General features: G+C 42.5%; 1 protein-coding gene across 2 annotated transcripts; it reads right to left on the bottom strand.

Moving 5' to 3' along the window:
* Window positions 1–4,789: 4,789 nt before the first annotated feature.
* On the bottom strand, window positions 4,790–21,250 carry mmp16b (matrix metallopeptidase 16b (membrane-inserted)). Of its 2 annotated transcripts, XM_034234741.1 has the most exons (12): window positions 20,765–21,250; window positions 18,885–19,033; window positions 18,653–18,667; window positions 18,215–18,331; window positions 16,734–17,038; window positions 13,781–13,942; window positions 13,186–13,403; window positions 12,959–13,097; window positions 11,475–11,625; window positions 9,487–9,602; window positions 8,655–8,699; window positions 4,790–8,462 (listed from the first exon to the last, which is right to left on the bottom strand). In XM_034234741.1, exons 1-12 carry the CDS (start codon window positions 20,894–20,896, stop codon window positions 8,101–8,103), a joined length of 1,911 nt encoding a protein of 636 aa, XP_034090632.1. In that variant the 5' UTR covers window positions 20,897–21,250; the 3' UTR covers window positions 4,790–8,100. The 2 variants fall into 2 exon arrangements, with proteins under 2 accessions (XP_034090632.1, XP_034090633.1); XM_034234742.1 differs by lacking the exon at window positions 18,653–18,667.
* Between the last annotated feature and the right edge of the window lie 845 nt (window positions 21,251–22,095).

Below are 22,095 nucleotides of genomic sequence, written 5' to 3'. Positions count from 1 at the left end.
AGACATGCTATAATATTAAGTAATAAAGATAATTTATGTATTTATAATTTATAATTACTTCATGCACATCATGTTATTCATGTGGTCGCTGTGACCAAAACGTATACAAAAGTCTTCTGATCTGTGAATCACTATGATGACATTGTGTGCATACTGCATCCATTTTATAGAACAATCTTGTGATCTAAAGGGTGAAATAAGTGATGCAGTTAATCCAATTTAAAATATAAAAATAGTTACAGGGATGGTGCACAATGTTCTGCAATTAACAACATCTTGATAAATAGAAGGGTCTAACATTTTCACATCTGCTACACCAACAACAGTTAAAAAAATGTTACAGAGTAGCTGAATTTAATTTAGTCCTATACTTAATTTGAACAATGCTAACATGCACACACTATCAGTATTAGTATACTGTATTTTAGAGGAAGTTCTCTTGCTCACTACTTCAGCTTTACTGCTGCAGCTGCTGCCGGCTGCCGACTCAGAAATAGACCCATCAATATGCAGAGCAATATGGTCAAGTATTATAAAGATATTTAGTTGCCTTTAATGTTGTTTTAGTAATATAAAAGAGAGAGTTGCAATATCTGTTCTGAACCGTTCAATGCTGTGGTGAGCCAGGTTAAAACTTGGAGCAAAAAGAAGTGTGATGACAGCCAAGAGAAGTGCATGTATGAGGTGGGAACAATTTGGCTTTTCTCTGTGACCAGCTAAAATTATATATGATTCATTTTACATACATAATGTTGGGATCGGGCAGGCCTGGTTAATAACAAGTATTTGTGATAACTAATATATTTGATTGAGTATTCATGAAATCATAAATAGGGGTTGATAATAATGTGGTGCTTATTTCGTGCAGTAGCTCAAAAGGCATTAAAATGTAAATCTGAAAAACTGTGTTTTTTTAAGATAATTATTGGTTAAGGTATTCTCAGAAAATAAACCATACTATCAATTTGGAACTCTGATTAATAATTGAAATAATAAACATAACCCATTTAAATATTAAGTGAATACTGATTACTGTCACGATTCTTATGTCATGTCACGGTTTTAGTTTTGTGTCTGGTAATGGGTTTTGTTTTGCTGTGTTTTCCTCCCTGTCGTTAGTTTTCCTAATGTGTCTGTTTGTCGTTGACTGTATTCACGAGGTAGTGTTCTGTGTATTCCTGAAATCCTTGAAATAAAGGTATTTTTCTGTTTATTCTGCATTTGGGTCCTGCCTGCTTCACTCACCCTGACAGAATGAACCGACCAGTAATGGACTCAGCAGTTTCTTTTTCGTTGGCTCAACAGGCGGATAACCTCAAGTACGCCCTAGAGTACATTTTTTATACTTGGTTGGCAGCTTCATCCAGACAGGATAAAGAGGCTGCTTTGAAGGAGGCACACCAGGAGGTTGCTCGCAAGCCCTGGCTCAGGAGCTCGTTGCCTGAGTGGCTTAAAACGTTTACAAGCAGCCCTGAAAGCTTGTCTCGAGCCTCTGACCCTTTCTTGGGGTCTGGCCTGGTGTTTGGAGGTCCACGGAGCCTCCAAAGGACCTGTAAAAAACGCAAGGTCATGAAGCCAGCTCGTACTCCAGTACCGGCCCACACAGCCATGGATCCATGCACCAGTACCGGCCCACACAGCCATGTTTCCGTGCTCCATTATCTGGCTCACACAGCCATGGTACCGTGCTCCAGTACCATCCCACACAGCCATGGTCCCGGCTCCAGTGCCGGCCCCAGCAGCCATGGTCCCTGCTCCAGAACCGGACCTTACAGCCATGTTTCCGGCTCCAGAACCGGCCCCTGTAGCCATGGTCCTGACTCTAGTTTCGGCTCCAGTACTGGCTCTCCGGCCGACGCCAGCTCCCCGTGTCCTGTCGGCGTACCGGCCGACTCCAGCCCCTCGTCTCCTGTTGGCTATCCGGCCGACGCCAGCTCCCCGTGTCCTGACGGCGTACCGGTCGACGCCAGCTCCCCGTGTCCTGTCGACGTACCGGCCGACTCCAGCACCTCGTCTCCTGTCGGCGTTCCGGCCGACTCCAGCCCCCCGTGTTCTGTCGGCGTACCGACCGTCTCGAGTCCTCTCTCGAGTTTCCTCTCGAGTCCCCTCTCAAGTCACCTCTCCAGTCCACTCTCGAGTCCCCTCTCGAGTCCCCTCTCGAGTTCCTTCTCAGGTCCCCTCTCGAGTCTCTTCTTGAGTTACCTCTCAAGTTTCCTCTCGAGTCCCCTCTCAAGTTTCCTCTCAAGTCCCCTCTCGAGTCACCTCTCAAGTCCCCTCTCAAGTCACCTCTCAAGTTCCCTCTCGAGTTTCTTCTCAAGTTCCCTCTCGAGTTCCTTCTCTGGTCCCCTCTCGAGTCACCTCTCAAGTCCCCTCTCAAGTCACCTCTCAAGTCCCCTCTCAAGTTCCTTCTCAAGTTCCCTCTCAAGTTCCTTCTCAAGTTCCCTCTCGAGTCTCTTCTCGAGTCCCCTCTCGAGTCTCTTCTCGAGTCCCCTCTCGAGTCCCCTCTCGAGTCTCCTCTCGAGTCCCCTCTCAAGTCCCCTCTCAAGTTCCTTCTCAGGTCCCCTCTCGAGTCTCCTCTCGAGTTCCCTCTCAAGTTCCCTCTGGAATCATCTCTCGAGTTCCCTCTCAAGTCACCTCTCAAGTCTCCCCTCGAGTTCCCTCTCGAGTCTCCTCTCGAGTTCCCTCTCAAGTCCCCTTTCAAGTCACCTCTCGAGTCCCCTCTCAAGTCCCTACCCAATGTCCTGGTCCGTTGGAGGTTCCGCTGGGGGTCCTGCCAACTCCGTGTCCTGTGCCGTTGGAGGCCCCGCCGACTACTCTTCTGCCGGGGGTCCTGCCAACCCTATGTCCTGTGCCGTTGGAGGCCCCGCCGACTACTCTTCTGCCGGGGGTCCTGCCAACCCTATGTCAAGTGCCGTTGGAGGCCCCGCCGATTACTCTTCTGCCGGGGGTCCTGCCAACCCTATGTCCTGTGCCGTTGGAGGCCCCGCCGACTACTCTTCTGCCGGGGGTCCTGCCAACCCTATGTCCTGTGCCGTTGGAGGCCCCGCCGACTACTCTTCTGCCGGGGGTCCTGCCAACCCTATGTCAAGTGCCGTTGGAGGCCCCGCCGACTACTCTTCTGCCGGGGGTCCTGCCAACCCTATGTCCGGTGCCGATGGAGGTTCCACTGGGGGTCCTGCCGGCTCCATGTCCTGTCCCGTTGGGGGTCCCGCCTACTACTCTTCTGCCGGGGGTCCTGCCAACCCTATGTCCTGTGCCGTTGGAGGCCCCGCCGACTACTCTCCTGCCGGGGGTCCTGCCAACCCTATGTCTTGTGCCGTTGGAGGTCCCACCGACTACTCTTCTGCCGGGGGTCCTGCCAACCCTATGTCCTGTGCCGTTGGAGGCCCCGCCGACTACTCTTCTGCCGGGGGTCCTGCCAACTCCATGTCCTGTCCCGTTGGGGGTCCCGCCGACTACTCTTCTGCCGGGGGTCCTGCCAACCCTATGTCCTGTGCCGTTGGGGATCCCGCCGACACCTGCTCAGCCGGGTTTCCTGCCAACACCATGCCCTGTCCTGTTGGGGGTCCCGCCGACACCTGCTCCGCCGGGTTTTCTGCCAACACCATGTCCTGTCCTGTTTCGGGTCCCATCGACACCAGCCCTTGCTCCATCGTGGGTCCCACTGACACAAGCCCATGTTCCGTCCAGGGTCCCGTCTACGCCTGACCCGCCAGGGGTTCCACCAGCTCCTGCCCGTCCTTGTGCCCGGCATGCCCGGTCCCCTGAGTTCGCCCGCAGTGGCCTTCGCCCCTTTATGAACTCTGCCTTGCCCCCGGGCCGTCCGCCCGAGACCCGTCCTCCGCACCCCCTCCACCCACCCTTTTCGAAGTTTGGACTTTGTTTGTGTGTTTAGGGACGTCTAGAATCCGTCCCTTGAGGGGGGGTTCTGTCACGATTCTTATGTCATGTCACGGTTTTAGTTTTGTGTCTGGTAATGGGTTTTGTTTTGCTGTTCTTTTCTCCCTGTGTTTTCCTCCCTGTCGTTAGTTTCCCTGGTGTGTCTGTTTGTCGTTGACTGTGTTCACGAGGTAGTGTTCTGTTTATTCCTGAAATCCTTGAAATAAAGGTATTTTTCTGTTTATTCTGCATTTGGGTCCTGCCTGCTTCACTCACCTTAACAGATTACCACCTACATTATAAGGGATATTCAGGGAAAAATAACTGTTAAGCTAATTAAATTGAATAAAAGCAGAAGTTATTTTATTGATGTACCATAACTACTAACAGCACTGTTTCAGACAGAATTATGTCATGTTGCCTTATGGGTGTTCAAAACTATTTTCTGTCTGTTTTTACTCGAAAAAGGAGGTGGAATGACTCAATCACCAGGCCACAGGGAGCTCTGCAAAGAGGCGATGTGCCCCTCGAAGCAATCACAAGCATGCAACAAATGAATGATGGCTCCTGCAACAACATCAGGAATTCATCTACGGTTTCCCTCGGATAAAAGCTTCAGCATCATGGATGTGATGTCAAAAAATGAATGTCAGGAGTTGAAAAGAGATTAACAACATCTTCCAATCACCTTTGTTTTGATAATTTGGCTGATACCTTGGAACAAATGTGTAAATACATTTGTAAGTTAATCAAATTATCTGCATTGGTAAATACATTTAGAGGTATTTTTTACTTTGTTTCCTATTTTACCTTTGTAATTTGGTTAAACCAACCCTTTAATAGATATTTTCTGCTTTTATCTAACAAACACATGCACATTTTTGTGAGAGCATGATACAAGGAGACACTCTTTATGCACTTGTTTTATTTACAACACACAGCATTTTCTTTATCCATGTAATGAATGACTTTAAAAACAAAATCCTCCCAAGCAGACAATATACACTCTTTATGTACATATTATGCAATGTTTACTTCTCATACACTATGCGGTATACAGTATATACTTCATGTAGACAAGATTGTGACGGCAATGATTGCAAAATGTCCCCTGTCTCGTCCGTACCCTTGTCTCTCTGATGTATCGACTGCTGTCTAATCAGTCTCATCTACTTCCTTTAACAACACTTTAAATTAGTTGAATGCTATGCAGTGTGTCAAGGCAGACAAAAAAAAATTGGAGGCGTCTGAAGATAAACAGGGACAGGTCAGAGCATTGACACTTCCACCTTGCACTTAATTCACATCTAAAATGTCAAGTTATTCAAGTGATTCAGGTGTTAAAAAGAGCATTTCGTATATGTAACCTTTTCAAGTTTGTGATTTACCTTTCAAAGATTGGAAAAACCTACGCTGCAGATCATTTGTTGCTTAGGCAGTAACAGAAGGTGGACAATTACATGGGAGTGGTAGAAAAAAACGTGTCATTTCAAACCCACTTTATTGACAGCTTCTTGTCCTCAGTACAATGCAATGCAAGATCTGTGGTGCTGAGCACAGAGGAATAAATACGGAAATAAATACAGTACCGACTCGCATCGGTGGCCGTCTTTAATTCACTCTCGCTGGAGCCATCAGAGCCTCACCACAAACACACAAAACTGATAAGACATCACACACAACACTGAGCCGAGGGTTTTTCTTCCGCCTTAAATTACCGTGGGTCGTAGATCAACATGGTGTGATTCGTGCTGCAATTCAGCACTGCTTTAGGAAAGATGTTCCTGCCTGCGTACATTTTCTTTCATCAGTTTGACAATCGACTGAAGATTGGAACAGGGAGGACCGGTTGGAAGCTAGTAATTTCACATTTTGTTTTTTATAAAAGATGACAGTTTGGATGTGTCAACGCATCCAACAGAAACCTGCAGTGCTGCTCAGTCACAATGGGAGAGACTGAACAGAAGAAGAGTGTCTGAATGATCCATGAAAGAATGACATCTTAGTTTTACAACGGCATGCATTGCCCATAGGTTTTAAAGTTTTTATCCCTTACCAACGATGACAAGATAAAACCACATCTAATAAAGGTTCAACCCATCAATCAAGATCCAACCCCTTAACCCTTCTTTAGATAATTCATTGATTATAGACATGTTAAAATCTCTTAATTTCTTCTGAGATATGGCATTAAAATAGCTTTGCCTTGATATTAAAGATGATGTCAGATATCCTGTACAGTTGATGTTGATGACCATTTCAAGTAAAAGAGTAACAAAGCACGAATATTTATAGGAAAACAAAATCACATCATGGATGCTCACTGACATCCGGCAAACTCTGAGAAACGCTACACCACACAACCACATCGTTACATGTATGGCAACAATCAAAGGCAATTGCAGGACAATGTATTTCATTAGGATCCAGGCTGTGTATTGCATTCATCATACAATACATGGGGACGGGGAAAAATCCTTTGCTCCAACTCACGTCAAAGAGAGTCTGCTTTTTAATGTTATATTATTGGTTCTCATAATCAGCTGATTAAACAGTTTGAAACATATGTCATTTAAAGGCATATTCATAGATCACGATATATATGTAACATATTTGTCATCAGACTTAGTTTTGCTAGTTCTGTTTTTGTTAATTCCAATGTTAGAGTAGTTCTATAAGCATTTATTAGTAATTTGTTAATAGTTATAATAGTAAATGTGTTTACAGTGCATTGAACAACCTGATTCTATTATTGAACTCGACAATCGAGACAATAATTTGCCTAAGTGTCTTTATTTATGCAGATTATATCCTGTTATTGTTTTAGATGTGTGTTTCCTTCTTAATGTTTTGTTTACTTTGCATTTTCACAGAAACTATTCGCAATAACTTAGTGAGAAGATGGAGCAATCTGGGCAAAAGCACTGACCATAGATGCAGTGATTAATGAAACGTACTGTGTGTATACGTTCTCTTTCCTCCACTAACTCTCTGCGTGCTCTGTGAAATATAATGTAAACCTTGTACAAAAGTTGAAAAGAAAAGCTCTTTAAAATGCATGGCCTAACACCGTATGGAGTATTAGTGTCCAAACTTGCCAGGAAAAAGGGAAGCAGGATGGTAACTCTACAGTACATTTATAGTGTGGGTACTGTCTGTTTCACACTCACACAACTAGCCTTCGCTTTCTCTCTCATACCCTCAGGTGGGGCAGTAAATGAAAGCTGATGGCCTGCTAGCCATCAGGTATTTAGCACTGCTTAGCACATTTTCAAGAGTAATGAACCCGGTGTGGATCGAAACTGTCCTATACTACTAGTTTTGCAGTTGCATTATGGGCAGCAATGAATGCCTTTATACACTGTTTGTGTTCCTACTGTGTCACTTATTATTCAGCTTCCACACCAGAGAAACAGAGAGAAAGGGAAGGGAGTTTAAGCATTCTGTGATTAAGGCAGTCTCATAAATATTGCAGAGAGGTTTTCGGCCCCCGTTTGGAGATACACTGCCACAACAGTCTTGAGTTCCAAGCTCTTACTAACTGCTGCTTCCCATCGACACAGATTACAGAGCAGACGAGTGGATGTGAATGCCGATGGCTAAAAGAAAATCTGAGTATGATGCAACAATGTTCGATCCATGGAGGAAAAAACATCCCATCAAAAACAACATCGAGCAGTAATCCTCTTTGGAAGAAAAGGTCATATTTGGTTTGTGTATCAGTCCTCCACACAATGAATAATATTTTATGGGGACGGTAAATGAAAGAAAAAAAAAAGCACAGCTCAGAGCGCTTTAATTAAGATTTGAAAGTAAAGTAGAAGCCATATTTCTAATTTGTCCACTGAAGTTAGTGCTAGGGGCTTTTTAAGCGGCGTGCAGAGACGAGGATAGACAAAGGTCCCACTTACAGTAGCTTAACTCTGTCTCACTTAATTTAGTTCATTCCAAGATACAGAAAAAAAGTCAAAGCAGATACATACATATTAGTTGGAAACAGGAGATGAGGCTCCTTTAATGTCTTCAGTTGAGTTCTGCTGATCGCTTTACTTCCTTGCAGCTTGTTATGAGTTCAAGCTGCTTTCAAATCTGCCAACATGGCAATCCTTAAGAACTGTACCCTTTACAGTGCTTCCAATTACTGTACTTAGGGCTTCAAGTAATAGCTAGACCTCTATCAGAGCTTCACACGCCCTCTCTATACAGAGTGATAACAGCCCCTCAGACCCACTCCTGCATAGAGCGCTTGCAGTACAGTATGTGGCGCTGTGTGCTCTTCCTCCTGAACTGGAAAACGGTGTAGAGGAGGACCATCATGCACAGCGCCAGGACACAGGGGATGGCGATGGCCACGGCTTTCTCCGTGCCCCCAGCGCTGTCCAATTTGATGACAACGTCCACGTCACCGTTGTCGTAGTGGCGTTCCTCGGCCACCGGGGGGTTCCAGTCCCAGTCGGGGTCTGCAGGTAGCCCGTCGCAGCCCATAAAGTCCCTCAGGATGGACCTCGGGTAGCCGGGCTCCACACGAAGCAGCTGGTTGTTGAACTTCCAGTAGTCCTTGCCCTTGTAAAAGTAGGTAAAACCTGCAGGGAGGTATTGTGGGACAAAACAAATTCACTTTTATACATATACTGTGCAATTGCATGTACCACTTTGTCATGCAATAGAGAAGCCAAATCAGTGACTATGTGTTATTGTCCTTTTTTTTTTTTAGCTGAATTTCTATATAGATAGCAACAATGAACAACATGGAGTCAAATTCACAGTACTCATACCTGGCCAATTAAGCTGATTCTTATTCTGATGTCTCTCAACAGAATCTTTATGTGAAAGAAAGAGATGAATTACTCGCTGCATGCTTTAGGTTGCTTAAAAATAAGGCTAATCATTTTGGGTTTCTACAGAGTTGTATTGAAAGTAATGAAAAGTACAGTAACATTGTATTTGTAACAAACAAGATTGGAGAAAAAATTGAGAAGAGTCAAAGTTCCTAAAGGAGAAATACTTGGATATGCTGATCTGAATTGCCTGAACTTTTTATTTATGTTCTTTCATTACTATTAACCGTATAGTCTATGAGATAACAAAACAATATAAAAATGACTATCATCCATTACGAAAGCAAGCAGCAAATCATCATGTAGAACCTCATCAAGTAAACCATTGATACATTGATATTGAAAATGCATTTTCTATGGATCCACTATTTGTTGCGACTGGTGTTGTGCAGTTGCAGTGTCTGCATTGTGTTCCTTTTTGTTTATCACTCCCTTATGAAAAGTTTATATGTGCAGATTCTCCCAATTCTGATAAGTGTTTTAAAGCAGAGATTTTACACCGGTTTAAATATATTCACGGAAAATGTATTCAGAAAAAAGACGCTGTTCAGTCAACTTCCTGTTTTCCTTCTGTCATGTTGTTGCATTCAGGACTAAAACGATAAAAGCAAATACCAGACAAACTGGATCTTTGTACAAAAGTTAAGTGTTGCTCTTCATGTTTGATAAATGTCACTCTGTCTTAGAAACAACAGTGCTGCACTGCCAGTGTGTAAATACTCTCAATCCAATCTCACTGACTAGTACACGGTCATTAAAGCTGACATACCATTGCCCCTATCCACAAAGGCCCCCTGTGGAGAGTCGGGAATGCCCTTCCAGATGGTGATGGGTTTGGGATAACCTGGATCCATGGTCCTCATGTCCTCATTGTACCTCCAGTACCTACAAAAGGACAGACAGAAATAGCGTCAGTGAGTGACATGGGCCTGTTAAACACCTGACCCCCTGATCTGGGTCGTTCGGAGAAAATTACACATTCTTGTAACTATGCACAAATCCACACACTGAAACACAAATCAGCTCAGTGATGAGAGTTTAATTAATCCGACAGCTGGACACAGTTGCTAAATTCATCAACGCTAAGCAGACACGGCTATTTGTAAATCTCTGGAGTATACAAATATAAGTACTTATTATTATTATTATAATATACTAACTTCCTCAGTCTATTCCTGTCCACTATCAAATCATGCCAAGACCCTTGCACAGGAACTCAAACAAGGGCTGAGTTGCCAAAACAGACATGTCAAGCAAATGAGAAAGGCTTTTGGTCTCCCAAATGTAGGCTTTTCAGGTGTCTACGCAGTGAAGAAAAAACAGTCACATTTCATAGAAGAAATATACATAACAAAAGAGTAGAAGAAGCTGATTGGATGCACAAATAATCTATTTGTTAAATAAGAGTAGATGGCTTTGTTACTCCAACGATTTAATTATGCTATTACACAAAATCAAAACTAAATATCAATTATTGATGCTCCAATGCTTGTTATGATTTTCTGTGATTATACCGGTGCTTTTAACAGTACATACCCTTTGAGTACGGATTTTTAGCAAGTTGGTTATAAAATCCAGGTGAGGGCAGTTATTTTTCATATTGCTCAGATAGAAAAGCCTTCTAAGTTAAGAAGATGTTATTCTCGAACTATATACAGCTTTAAGAAACGGAAGAATACCAATATCAAGGTTGTACCATGGCACTGAACATCTGCACACTGTGTTCACAGCCATATTGTATCTGTAGCTTGCAGCGAGATTTAAAAAAGAACCTAATCTGAACATTTAAAAGATCTGCAACTGGCTTGATTCACATGACCAGAGAAAGTGGTCAATCCATCATCCACACTGTGTTTATCTGCCTGGCAAATGTGTTTCAGGGGTTGTTTTGATTGATCTGCTTCGCATACACTGATGCTCACACACATAAATCTTGCTACGCAGTGACATTTATTTGAATTAGAACAAACAGCACCCTGTCGCAGAGGGAGGGAGAGAGAGGCACTCGTGTTTGAGACGATGGACAAAACCTCCTGTTTGTCATGATGTGCAGCAGCAGGTTGAGGGATGACAGTATCATGACAAAGCATTTTGACAGCTTTCACCATACATCCACTGACCTCCTAGGATATGATTTATCATGACAGCTGAACAAACATGTGAGTCACACTGCCATCTCTCAAAAGTTAACATCATTGCCACGCACACGGGTAAACAACACATCCTCTGCTGTTTCGGGGAAAACTCTCAGTAAAAAAACTCTCAAGTATTGCAATCCCCATCACATGTGTTGCTCTTACATTGGGTCTTATTGGGTTGAATGCCAATTAGCAGCATTTTTTTAGCTGTTAAATAGGCAATCAGCATTTTCAGAGCAAAATGTGACAGCTTGCATTGCTTCAAAGATGACAGCTACGGTATCTATGCCAACGTGCACCGGATTAAAAACCTGCTAAATAATTAAATATTCCATGGGAAACTGTCCCCAAAATCTTTAAATGTACCAAACACTGACACAATGTGTTTATAAGGAGCCAAAAAGGGCTGACAAATAAAACACATCTGTAATATCTACTCCTTAACTTACTGTTTGTATACAATTTGGTCACACAGAATCAGTTTATCGGCTTAATCAAAAAGATTTTAATCAAGATTTCCGCCTTGATTGATCCTCACAGCACTTTGTCTGCTCTCAGAGACTCCAGAGAGCAAAACATCTTAACTTCACATCAGTGCTGATAACCGTTCGTCACAGACCTGTCTCCTTTGAAGAAGTAGGTCTTGGCGACGTCCTCCCACCAGACGGCTGTCTCGATGCTCTGAGTGGGCATGCCGCTCCCGAACAGCGAGATGTCCTGAGGGTACGAAGGCTGGAGAGTCGTGTCCTTGAAGACCCAGAAACGGTTTCCTAAAATAAACACAACGAATTATGATGCTCTGGGACGAAGACATTATGATGAAGATGACATGACACACAAAACACTCTCAGCTCAGTCAAGTGTGTGTTCCTGTTCACAAGATTTTAAAGGTCAGATGTAACACCTCGTTGACAAAATATCTGCTCAACACAACATGTATGCGGTTTTATCCATAATACAATAAACAGGAGGATGATGCTATGAACGCCACGCTGCAGAGACTTGTTGTTTTGAGTTTTATTGAAGCTATTGTTGCTTTTAATTGATACAATAATAAATGCATCAGGCAGGGTGAGGAGAGCTGCTGGGGCGGTGAGCTTGCAGTAAGTAGCTCGACACTCACATACACACACATGCAGTTAAGTCCCCTTGAGAGAATTAATAAAGCATGAGGCACTCTGATCCCACTGGGTGACAGATGTCATGTTAATCTGCTGATGGTCCGATGGCTGTAATGGACCTGCAAACATTGTGTTTACCGTACAGAATGCAAAGCAACGTCAAAGTCACCCGCTCAGACGCTTTATGATAAAAGATGACTGGATGTTTGAAGAGCAAAAATATCCACATGGACTTGTAGAGGGGGAAACAACAGTGTTCTTGTTTGTCAAACAACATGTTTTAAAATATCATGGATATTTATTTGTAACTAAGGATAAAGGGTTCTTTGTGTAATGTGTTTTTATTTATTTTGTCAGAACCCTTTTCCTATTTGTGAGGATTACCTTGATTATTTTTATTTTTGTATTTATTTTATGAATGTAAATGAAATCTGGGAAGAAAACGAATAAAGGTGCCAATTTTATTGTACACAGACAAATAATATGTAAACAAAATCAGTGGTTTCAACAAGTCATTGTGTGTCTGATATATAAATCGATAGGGACTTGGCTTGGCAACTGGAAGGTCACCAGTTCAAGTCCCGGCAAGACCAAGTGCTACCGAGGTGTCCTAACACTAGGATGGGTCAAATGCAGAGAAACGATTTCCCCACGAGGGATTAATAAAAGTCCATCTTAATCTTAATCTTAATATATGTCTTCCACGTATAAAAGCGGTTTGAACATTTTTAAATAATCCTGTTTTGTTACCATCCATGTTTGCTTGCTTGCTTTGTAGCAAGCAGTTAGCATCTTCCTTGCCTTTCTTGTATTGGCACTAGTTAGCACTAGTTGAACCTTGTGACAGAAACGCACATCACGTCCCTCTTGTGCTCTCACGTGTTCATGTGCATTTTAGTGCATTTGCACAATACTGAAAATAGGGTCCCACTTGTAAAAACTTTGCTCCATAGCACTACTTGTTCCCAAAAAACTGTATTACCTTTGAAGAAGACGAATTTCCCTTCGCTATTTTCATACACGGCATCAATTTTGGGAGGCAAGCCTTTCCAGAAGTAGTTGATCTGCATGGGGTAACCAGGGACCACCGAGTTGTCCCGTACCCTCCAAAACCACTGGTCCTGTAGAAACACATAAGGTATAATCATCATCATCATCATCATCTTCATTGTTGTAGCCATGTTTACTCAGGCTGATGATCTCCTCTACCTTGAACACAAAGAGCTCCTGCCGCAGGATGGCCAGGGTGTTGAAGCCTCCGTCACAGATGTTGGGTTTGGAGTTGGGGTTAGAGGGCTTGGCCCCCTGTGGAGGGCGATGGGGTCTGGCATGGCGTTCATTCTTACGGGGGTCTGAAGGAGGGTGGAAGCGAGGAGGAGGGACTGTGGGCGGGGGTCTGGTGGGCTGCGGGGCTCTATCTGGTGGACCTAAAACGATAAAAAAAGGTCTATACACTTTTTTGTGTAAGGTTGATACATTAAGATGCTAAATATGTTTACTTTCTTTTTTTTACCAATGCACCTTTAATGTTGGCACAGATGATGCGTTTGTTGACTCATGTTGGCTGTCCTCTTTAACAGCTGACAAATGTTGCTTACTGGCAAATTACCCAAAATGACTGAATGTTTCAGCAGCTTCTGTAATAGTGACTAAGTCAGTGCAGGGCCTCTGTTTTTATATTATATATATATTTTGTGATATGGCTTCAGGAAAGTAAATGTAACATTGCTCTTAATCTGCTGTCAAACTATTAGAATTTAAAGAAAAAGAAAATAATTCTGTAAGAAATGTAGCAGAGGGTTACCATAGATTTTCTGGATGCCCTGTAGGTCATCGTGAGGTAGTTTGAAGTTCTCTGTGTCCATGTACTGGTAGAAAGGAGCCATGATAGCGGTCGGGTCATTCGAATGTTCCAGACCGAGGGCGTGGCCCAGCTCGTGCACCGCAACCAAGAACAGGTCGTTACCTGGAGGGGAAAAGAGGGGAAATTATGTTAATGCCAAAAAAAACTCAATCATATACAGACAGTACTTATATGAGGTGGAGACAAATGCATGTGACTATGTTTGCTGTGATGAAACAGTAGAAAACATGCAGAGACACACTTAATTAACACAAGAGATAGGTGGTGATAAGCACAGAAAAACATAATTAATAATAATGTGGACCTTTACGTTTCATCACCTGTATCTTCCTTGAGATAAATTGACTACCTTAGGGTTTTGGATTATTGGTTGGACACAACTGAGCAATTATTTTACTTATTATAGGAAACCCATTAAACACATAATTGACAAATAACAGGTTGATTAATCAACAATGAATGTAATCATTATTTCCAGTGCTCTGATGCACACCGACTTCCATTGAGCTAATGCGGTGCAATGTAGTGCAGGTAAAGATTTTTGTAGGTAAATTGATTTTTTTGTTGTTGCTCTAGATATAAATATGCCCCATGTGAGCAGAGGGACACACTTATGTTATGTTCAAGTTACCAGAAAACAGTGTAAATACAAACATTCATGCAATGCACCTGAACACATTGGCATAGCACAAGGAAAGATTATACACCTATTCCATATCACATTAAAACACACACAGACAAATGAAAGAACAAAAATGCCATGGTCAGTGTCTCTGGTCAGTGCTCAGCTCATGGTGTCAACTTGATTTAGAAAGAACAACACCATTTACGTACAGCTTCCGACTGAAGCTGTCCCCAGGAGATGGTTGCCCTTTAAAACATGATATCCACTCCTGCCAGCAGCGCTGCACAGACCCACCACTGACCCTCAGCCAGCAGCTAAAAGGTTACACCTCCCCTTCCCCCATTTATCTTACACAAGCAGCCTCTTCCACCAAACCAAAAAAGACCATAAAGACTTAAGAGACAGGTCAGAGCTACCATTAGCACACATGTCAACATGCAACATTCACAATTACATCGCTGTGAAAGCCCATTAAAGGTTGCACAGCTTCCCAGACCCATAAGCAGAGAAAGGAGCTTCAGCACTCCACATGGATAACCATGGGACACTGCGCAAGGGTGAACATGAATTTGACTTGGGAGTCTGAGACAATTACCATTGGAGAAGGAGAACAAAAGAGAGGGAGACAAGGAGAGGAGCTGATGGGTGTGAACACAGTGTGAATTGTTACCCTCCTCTTCCACTAATGGAAGGATAAAATGTAAGTGTACAGCACGAGGGTATTAGCAGGAGCAGCAGCCTGGTGGTGCTCTGACAAGCCTGGCGCCCCGTAGGTAGGGTAATTAAAGCCTGTGTGGATACACGGCTGAGGAAGGCCTCTTCTCTCCTGCACCCTGCCAGCATCCACACAGGCAGGGTGGCTTTCATTACAGGATATGTGGGCCACTGTTACAGTATATCTTAATTTTTAATTTGAGCATAATCAATAATAACCTATCCTAACTTGATCCATCATAACATTATCCAAAACACCATGACATAACAAGATAACAAAGTTAAACCAAACATTACACATAACATAACAATATAAGCCATGCTAACTAATCAATCCATAGTAGCATACCATAGCAAATAATGATTACATCATTAGCACAACATAATGTAACATCACATCACATGAGATAAGATAATGTCAGAACTTAAAATAACCAAACCTAATCTAACTTGTATATTAACATTTTACACTGTAACATAAAATAACATAATAATTTAACCAACAATACCCTAATTTTACTTATAACACCATATAACCCATTATAATCTAACCTCAGTTAATATACCAATAATCACATAATGTTATATAGCATAACACAGCACAACACAGTATAAAATCACATACGATTAAGCAATATGACATAATCTTACATGATAACCTAATTTATATACCTATAATATCCATAGCTCAACATAACTTATAATTACTTATTACACGGCTAGGTCAATTTGGACATTTCAGAGGTTGTTAATACTCGTTAACACACCACTGCTAATACAATATACCGATAATAACATAATGGTGTATAACATAACAAAGTAAAGCACAACATGATTGAACCTAATTATAAACTCACCTAACTTTACCTGATATTCCCATTATAGAATAACACAACATAACATCACAATATTTTTTGACAGATTGTAATGGTATTCATTTATATATCTCTATTTCTTTATATCACTCTCTTCAAGCACACCACTGAGCAAATTCACTAAAAACAGAATGGCCATAATCATTTACCAGCAAGCAATGTCTTAAAATAGCCGAGCTTTCTATCCTGTCATCTAAAGAGCTTATTATGCAGGGGAAAAAACATCAAAATCCTGACAGATGGGGTGATGCATCTTAACAGAGCACAGCCGATCAAAGACATCTCTGCATTCTTTGTTTTTGGTTAAGCATCCCTCATACCGTGCCCTGTGATACCATCTCTGTTATTTTGCGCTCTCTCAAGCCATCTGCATTTTCATCTTTTGCTTCCCATCAGCCCTTATCTGTGTCTCCTGATGACTCTCCTTTCTTCTTTTTCTCAATGTTCCTCACATCTTCAAAACCACTTTACCTGTTTACATACCTGCCAACAATGCATTTAAAAAACCTTACTTACTTCCTTTCCTATGCTTGCTAATACTCTCCAATGAACTTCTCTGCTGTAGTTTCTCCTTACTTTTTCTTTTTCAATCCCTTATTTGTGTATTCTTGCGAAACCCCCTGACCATCACCACTTAATCTGTCTCTAAAGGTTTAAACACACCTTTTCTTTCACTTACCATCATGGTTTGGGTTCCCTAGGGTCCATGGCTCATCTGAATCAAAGTGTGTGTCCCCTCCTATGCCTGGGCCCGGAAAATAGGCGTGGGCGAGAAATCCCCCTTCCCCATCGAAGGGAGAGCTGTCACCATGAAAACCCGAAGCGAAGATGATGGTGATGTCCACGTCACGCCTGCCAGTCTCCAGAGCGCTGTACGGAACGGCCTCAAAGCGTAGGGGAGTCACACCCTGCCACACGTCAAATGCTCGCCGGATGGCATCGTGAGTCTCCCTGGCGCCCACCTTAGGTGTGACATTTTTTATGCTGTGGGAAGAAAGAAAGCAAACTAAATAAAGTATCTGCAACAAGGGAGATGATACAAAGCTGACAAATATAAAAGCTTTTTGGCATCGTTATTACATTGCCAATGTTAATTAAGTTTGATTGAAAATGAGAATAAACCTCAGTAAATTGCATTCCACATGGAAAATGTTGAGCAGGTTTATATGGTGCATTCACAGTGAAAGACATAGATGTACAGGAATCGTACAGTATTATGGCGACTATGGGGAACAAAGCAATCAGCAAAAGCCAAAATAAAGTATAAACTGCATCAACCCTGCGCCTTGTTATTCCCTTCAATTCAAAGGAAAATGTTTTACTGTTATATGGGGAGAAAAGTTGCACTTGACACAAGTATTTCAAGCCCGGCAGCTTTTACTGAACTTTTAACACTGCAGTCGTTATCAGTCCCTAGCAGGCAGGGAGGAATGGGAAATCTTCTCCCTCTCTCTCCTCTCATTTTGGTGAATAAAGTGCAGTCAGCAGCAGCGTTGGCTCAGCACTGATTGACATTCCATTAGGAGAGGGGGCTCATCAATTCAAATGTGTGCAGGAAGGAAGGATTTGAATAAATTGACAGTGTTATCGTCCATTACTGCTGTAACCTGTCAATTTGCAGTTGTGCCAGAGAACTGTTTATCAGGACCACTCAGAACCTATTAAAAAGCTGCAGCTTATTTAGGCGAGATAAGATGAGAGTTTTAATATTTCCGCTGAGTTTACGTCCAATTTACACTCAGGATTTTAAACAGTTTTTCTATGAGGGAGAGGAAAGCCTCAATCTTCATGCTCCTCACCTACAACTGTTTTGTTTTGTTAAAAGAATACATAGAGAAGGATTAAAAAAAACCCTGCCTGATTTCATTTTGCATTTTGCCAGCAAGCTATATATAAACCGGAAAGTAAACATAATCATAGCACACAAGGGCGCATCTATTTGTGAATCTGAACGTGTGATGATATATTGGTGTGTGTGTGTCTGCCACCAGCATGTGTGACGTATTTGCACTGTCTCTATGACAACTCAGAGCGTGAGATCCCAGGTGGTTAAAGAAGAGGAAGTGAGAGACAGAGAAAAATTAACACTGGCAAATCTGAAACCTGCATGACAGGCTAAGCTCAATGGTCACCATGACAACTGTCTGTACTATCTCTCACCTGTAGGTGATGTGTGTACGCTGCCACTTCTGTCCTGTCAGTGCGTATCTCCGCTTCCGTGACCTCGCAGCAATCTTAAACTTGTCCGGTACTCCACAGCGAGGCTTTTGCATCCAACTTAGAGAAGAGAAGAGAGGCGAAGAGAAGGTGATATAAGTTTGCAAAATATAAATTAGGAGGCATCACAAGAAAAATAAAAGTGTACTTAGCAGTTCTCTTGGTGAACATTGAAACAGCAACAAAACATAAAGGAAGTGGTGTGCAAAATATATCACTAAAACTACTGCAAACTACAGTCATCAATACAAGTGCAGGATTTCATTCTCAATGAGTGCTGAGAGGAAATCAACTGTCATGTTTTCTCATTCATAACACATGAGATTATCACAAGTACAGAACACACATACTTTGACACATAGGCAAAACATTAATTCTCACCTCAGTGTGATATCACTGCATCATCATGCAAAATGAGAAGAAGGAAAAGTGTTAAAACCTTCGCCTGGGGTTGTGATGGAGGGTGAAATGATCAGCTCTATTTCTGGCCTTCACTAATTCATTAAAATATTGATTCCTTTTGCATGTTTAAATGAATGAGTGGAGCATTTGCATCAATGTGTCATCAATGGCCTGCCCCTCACAGTTTGAACAAGCACGTGTGCATACTCACTCCTTGGTTTTCTCATCCAGTGTCCCTGTGACATTGAGACCATAGACGCGCTGCATGGCAGCGATGGCTGAGTGCAAGGTTTGGGCCGAGCGCAGGACAGACATTCCCGGTTCTGTGCGGGGCAGGTAGCCATACCTCTGTAGCCATCCCTGCAAAAGGTGAGAAGTCAAAAATATTTGGGTCTTCATGTAATGCTTATTTCAAGACTTACTTTATACCCTTTATAAGATATCTTGGATACAGCAGGAATAATGACATGAACATAGAGTAGTATGTGATAAGCAATAAAATGTGTATTATAAAATAGCATCCTGGATATTATGCATTTGTGTTTTGCAAGTTTATTCAGATAATTAATTAGTTATCAACTACAATGTACATGTATCAACAGAGCTGTCAAAAGTGAAAGGATATCAAATAAGCTGCAGCAACTTTGAGTCCCAGATGTAACTTCTTCAATATATGCTCTTTTTCAGAATTCATATTTCACTTGACACTCGAAGGCATTCTGGTTCAAATACAAACCACATATATTCATTGGGGTAGCTAACTCGAGGGCACAGTAGCTGTTTAATGAGGGCAAAGTACTATTTGTTTAGTTACCCTACAGAGTATTTCCCAGTAAGAGGCCAGTCCCATAATAGAAATCAATAAGAAAATAACTGCAGGGCAATTATTCTACATTTCACAAATGGCTGTGAGAGGACTAACCATTAGTACTTTATTATCGCAAGAAAGCCAACTGCAGTGAGAAGGAGCTTCTGTGGTTAGACTTAATGTCACAGAAGCTTCAACAAGGTGCTTCATATAATTGGCAGGTTCATAATCTATTGTATGTCTTTCCAGCCATGGTTTTAATGTGTCTGTGTATACTTGCTCAGAGGCTCCTTGCACATCATTGCAACTGTTTGCATTTGAATCTCTTTTAGTGACCTCAGTGTTTCTGTCCTGAGGCTGCTCTCTTTTGCCCTGTACTTGATACAGAGAGTTGGAGCCCGGGCGTCATGCAGGGGTCATTTCTAGATTCAATCCTGATGCTGGGAGGCCACGAGGTGGCCACGCCATGCACAGCTGTCCGCACGCCACCCAGCTGCCTCCACATCACTACAGCGATGAGATATGCTCCAGCTGGCTAATCTGACTAGCTGTCTCCTCTGTCCATCCCTCCCCCTTCTGCCTCTATCCCTCTTTCTGCTGAGCTAAACGCCTTGTTTATCCTTTTTTCCCTCTCTCCTGTGGGCGTGTTTCCTGTGTGTGTTGTGTTTGTTCCAAAGGCACAGATCTCAAATAGATATTGGGCAGATTTCAGTCATCCATACAATTGAATAATGATGTGTTTGTGTGACTGTTAGCCTCAGCATTTTTTTTTCAGAGTAGTGAAAGGGAGTCAGAGGTGAGGAGGAAAATTACATCAATTAATTAGGTACAACAAATCCTATTATGCAGCTTGTGTGTACATATTTGAATACCCTTTTAGCACTGTGATGCTGCTAAAGAATGTCTGACTGAAAGCTGGCCTATACCAATATCCAGCAGTGAAAGCATCACCTCTATTAAAATAGACTCTTCTCTGGGTGACACATTTAGGATCAGTGGGCTGAATCAGCTCAGCTCACGGACCGCAGTGTAATAAAATGAGCATCCTTCTGTTTCATTGCACTCTACAAATGAGGAATGCGCGCTATGTTCGCCGTTCAGTGCGTGAGCTGTGCTGATAGGCTTACAATGTATCCATGTTATGCATTATGGTAATTGTTCCCACGGATAGCATTGGGAGTCGATGCATAAACACATATATGTTTTTCCCGCTGAGGCACATTATGTGGAGGAGAGAGCACGGTCATTTATGATAACCGGGGAGGGAAGGCCATTCATCTTACCTCAACGCTGAACTGATGATGATCCTCCTCTCCGGACACAGCACACGAAATCCAAAGCAAAAAATGCAAGCAGAATGCTGCCGCGTAAAAGCAATCCGATGGTTTTCTTTTACTGGAGGATACTAAGGTCATAATGACCTGTTTTTCCCGAGTGTCTATTAGAAGAAGCCGCCCGTCTGCTTTGGCTCCTGTGTCAAATAAAAGGCATCAGGCGAGCTGTCAAGGCAGATTCACATGAAAACGAGAAAAGGCCCCAGCGTTTTGTAAAATCCCGATGGTGGCTTCAAATGTTCCGATGTCAAGCAGAGATAACGAGACATATTATGTCCGCTGCCCTCGCCATTCCTATTTACATCAGGGCTACATCTATCCAGCAGCATCAATGGCCATGTACAGTACCCAGTCTGCGCAAGATAGGCTCCCTCCCGACTCCACGCCTGCGCTTTGATTTCTCACACAGCGCAGCGCCGCTTGGCAGCATCATGAGAGCTGCCCTACAGAGTGCAGGAGATGAATTGCATTCCTCAGAACTGCCTGTACGTTTGACTTGCTCATTGCCACGACCATGTCTCTGTGCACTTTGAAGCACACATGTGCAGTCAGATGGTTTTATTTTAAATTCCTGATAGTAAACAAAGGGCCGCTGCATCCAGATTATGGACTGATTCATATGCTTGTGTCAGTGCACAAAACGATTATTTAGCGGTTTAAAAAAGTATATTTCTGTGCACTGAGAGATGTAGGTAGCAAGTCTATAATTAACAACATGTTGTATGCACCTTGCCTGTAATTGATAATAATCAATTATCTGATTTTAGTCAGCAGCTTGTATGTGCAAATTTTCGACATCAATATAGAAGCTCATTTATCTTGAAACATCTGCCCTACCCCTGTGTTGCGCTCTGGCCTGCAGACACAGAACAGACAACCTAACAGCTTCCTAAGACATTTATAGCTCCTACATCTCTTTATAGCCCAGATATACAACAACGTGCCGGAAGCAAACGAACCACGAGATGGCGATGTTTCCTTGATGAATATGGCCGTCAGCTGTTGAGGGCACACACCACAACCTGAATGAACCCCACATGAACCAATGAGCCGAGAATTTGACATTGATTTGATGTGATTTACGGTGGAAAGGAGTGAAGAACAAACTATAGACATAATTACACAACAAGTACGTTTTTAACTTACAATAATAACATCCTTCCAAAAACAAGAAGCTGTCATGAGCGATGACTTTAAATCTGGAGTTGCCATAGAAAGAGGTTGTCTACCTGCAGATAAATCAACATTTCACCTGATTACATCCATGATCTCATTCCATC

The sequence above is a fragment of the Gymnodraco acuticeps genome, unplaced genomic scaffold (assembly GCF_902827175.1).
Source record: "Gymnodraco acuticeps unplaced genomic scaffold, fGymAcu1.1, whole genome shotgun sequence".
Classification (NCBI taxonomy): Eukaryota; Metazoa; Chordata; class Actinopteri; order Perciformes; family Bathydraconidae; genus Gymnodraco; species Gymnodraco acuticeps.
Note: the sequence above shows the minus strand (reverse complement) of the source record. Positions and strands in the feature narration are given on the sequence as shown.

Excerpts from the sequence above, each read along its gene's own strand:
- mmp16b (XM_034234741.1), bottom strand. The coding sequence starts at position 20,896 with ATGACCTTAGTATCCTCCAGTAAAAGAAAACCATCGGATTGCTTTTAC. Across the intron at positions 17,039-18,214 it reads CGTACACACATCACCTACAG|CATAAAAAATGTCACACCTA; the intron begins GTGAGAGATAGT and ends TTCTTCCCACAG. Across the intron at positions 13,404-13,780 it reads GGGCATCCAGAAAATCTATG|GTCCACCAGATAGAGCCCCG; the intron begins GTAACCCTCTGC and ends TTATCGTTTTAG.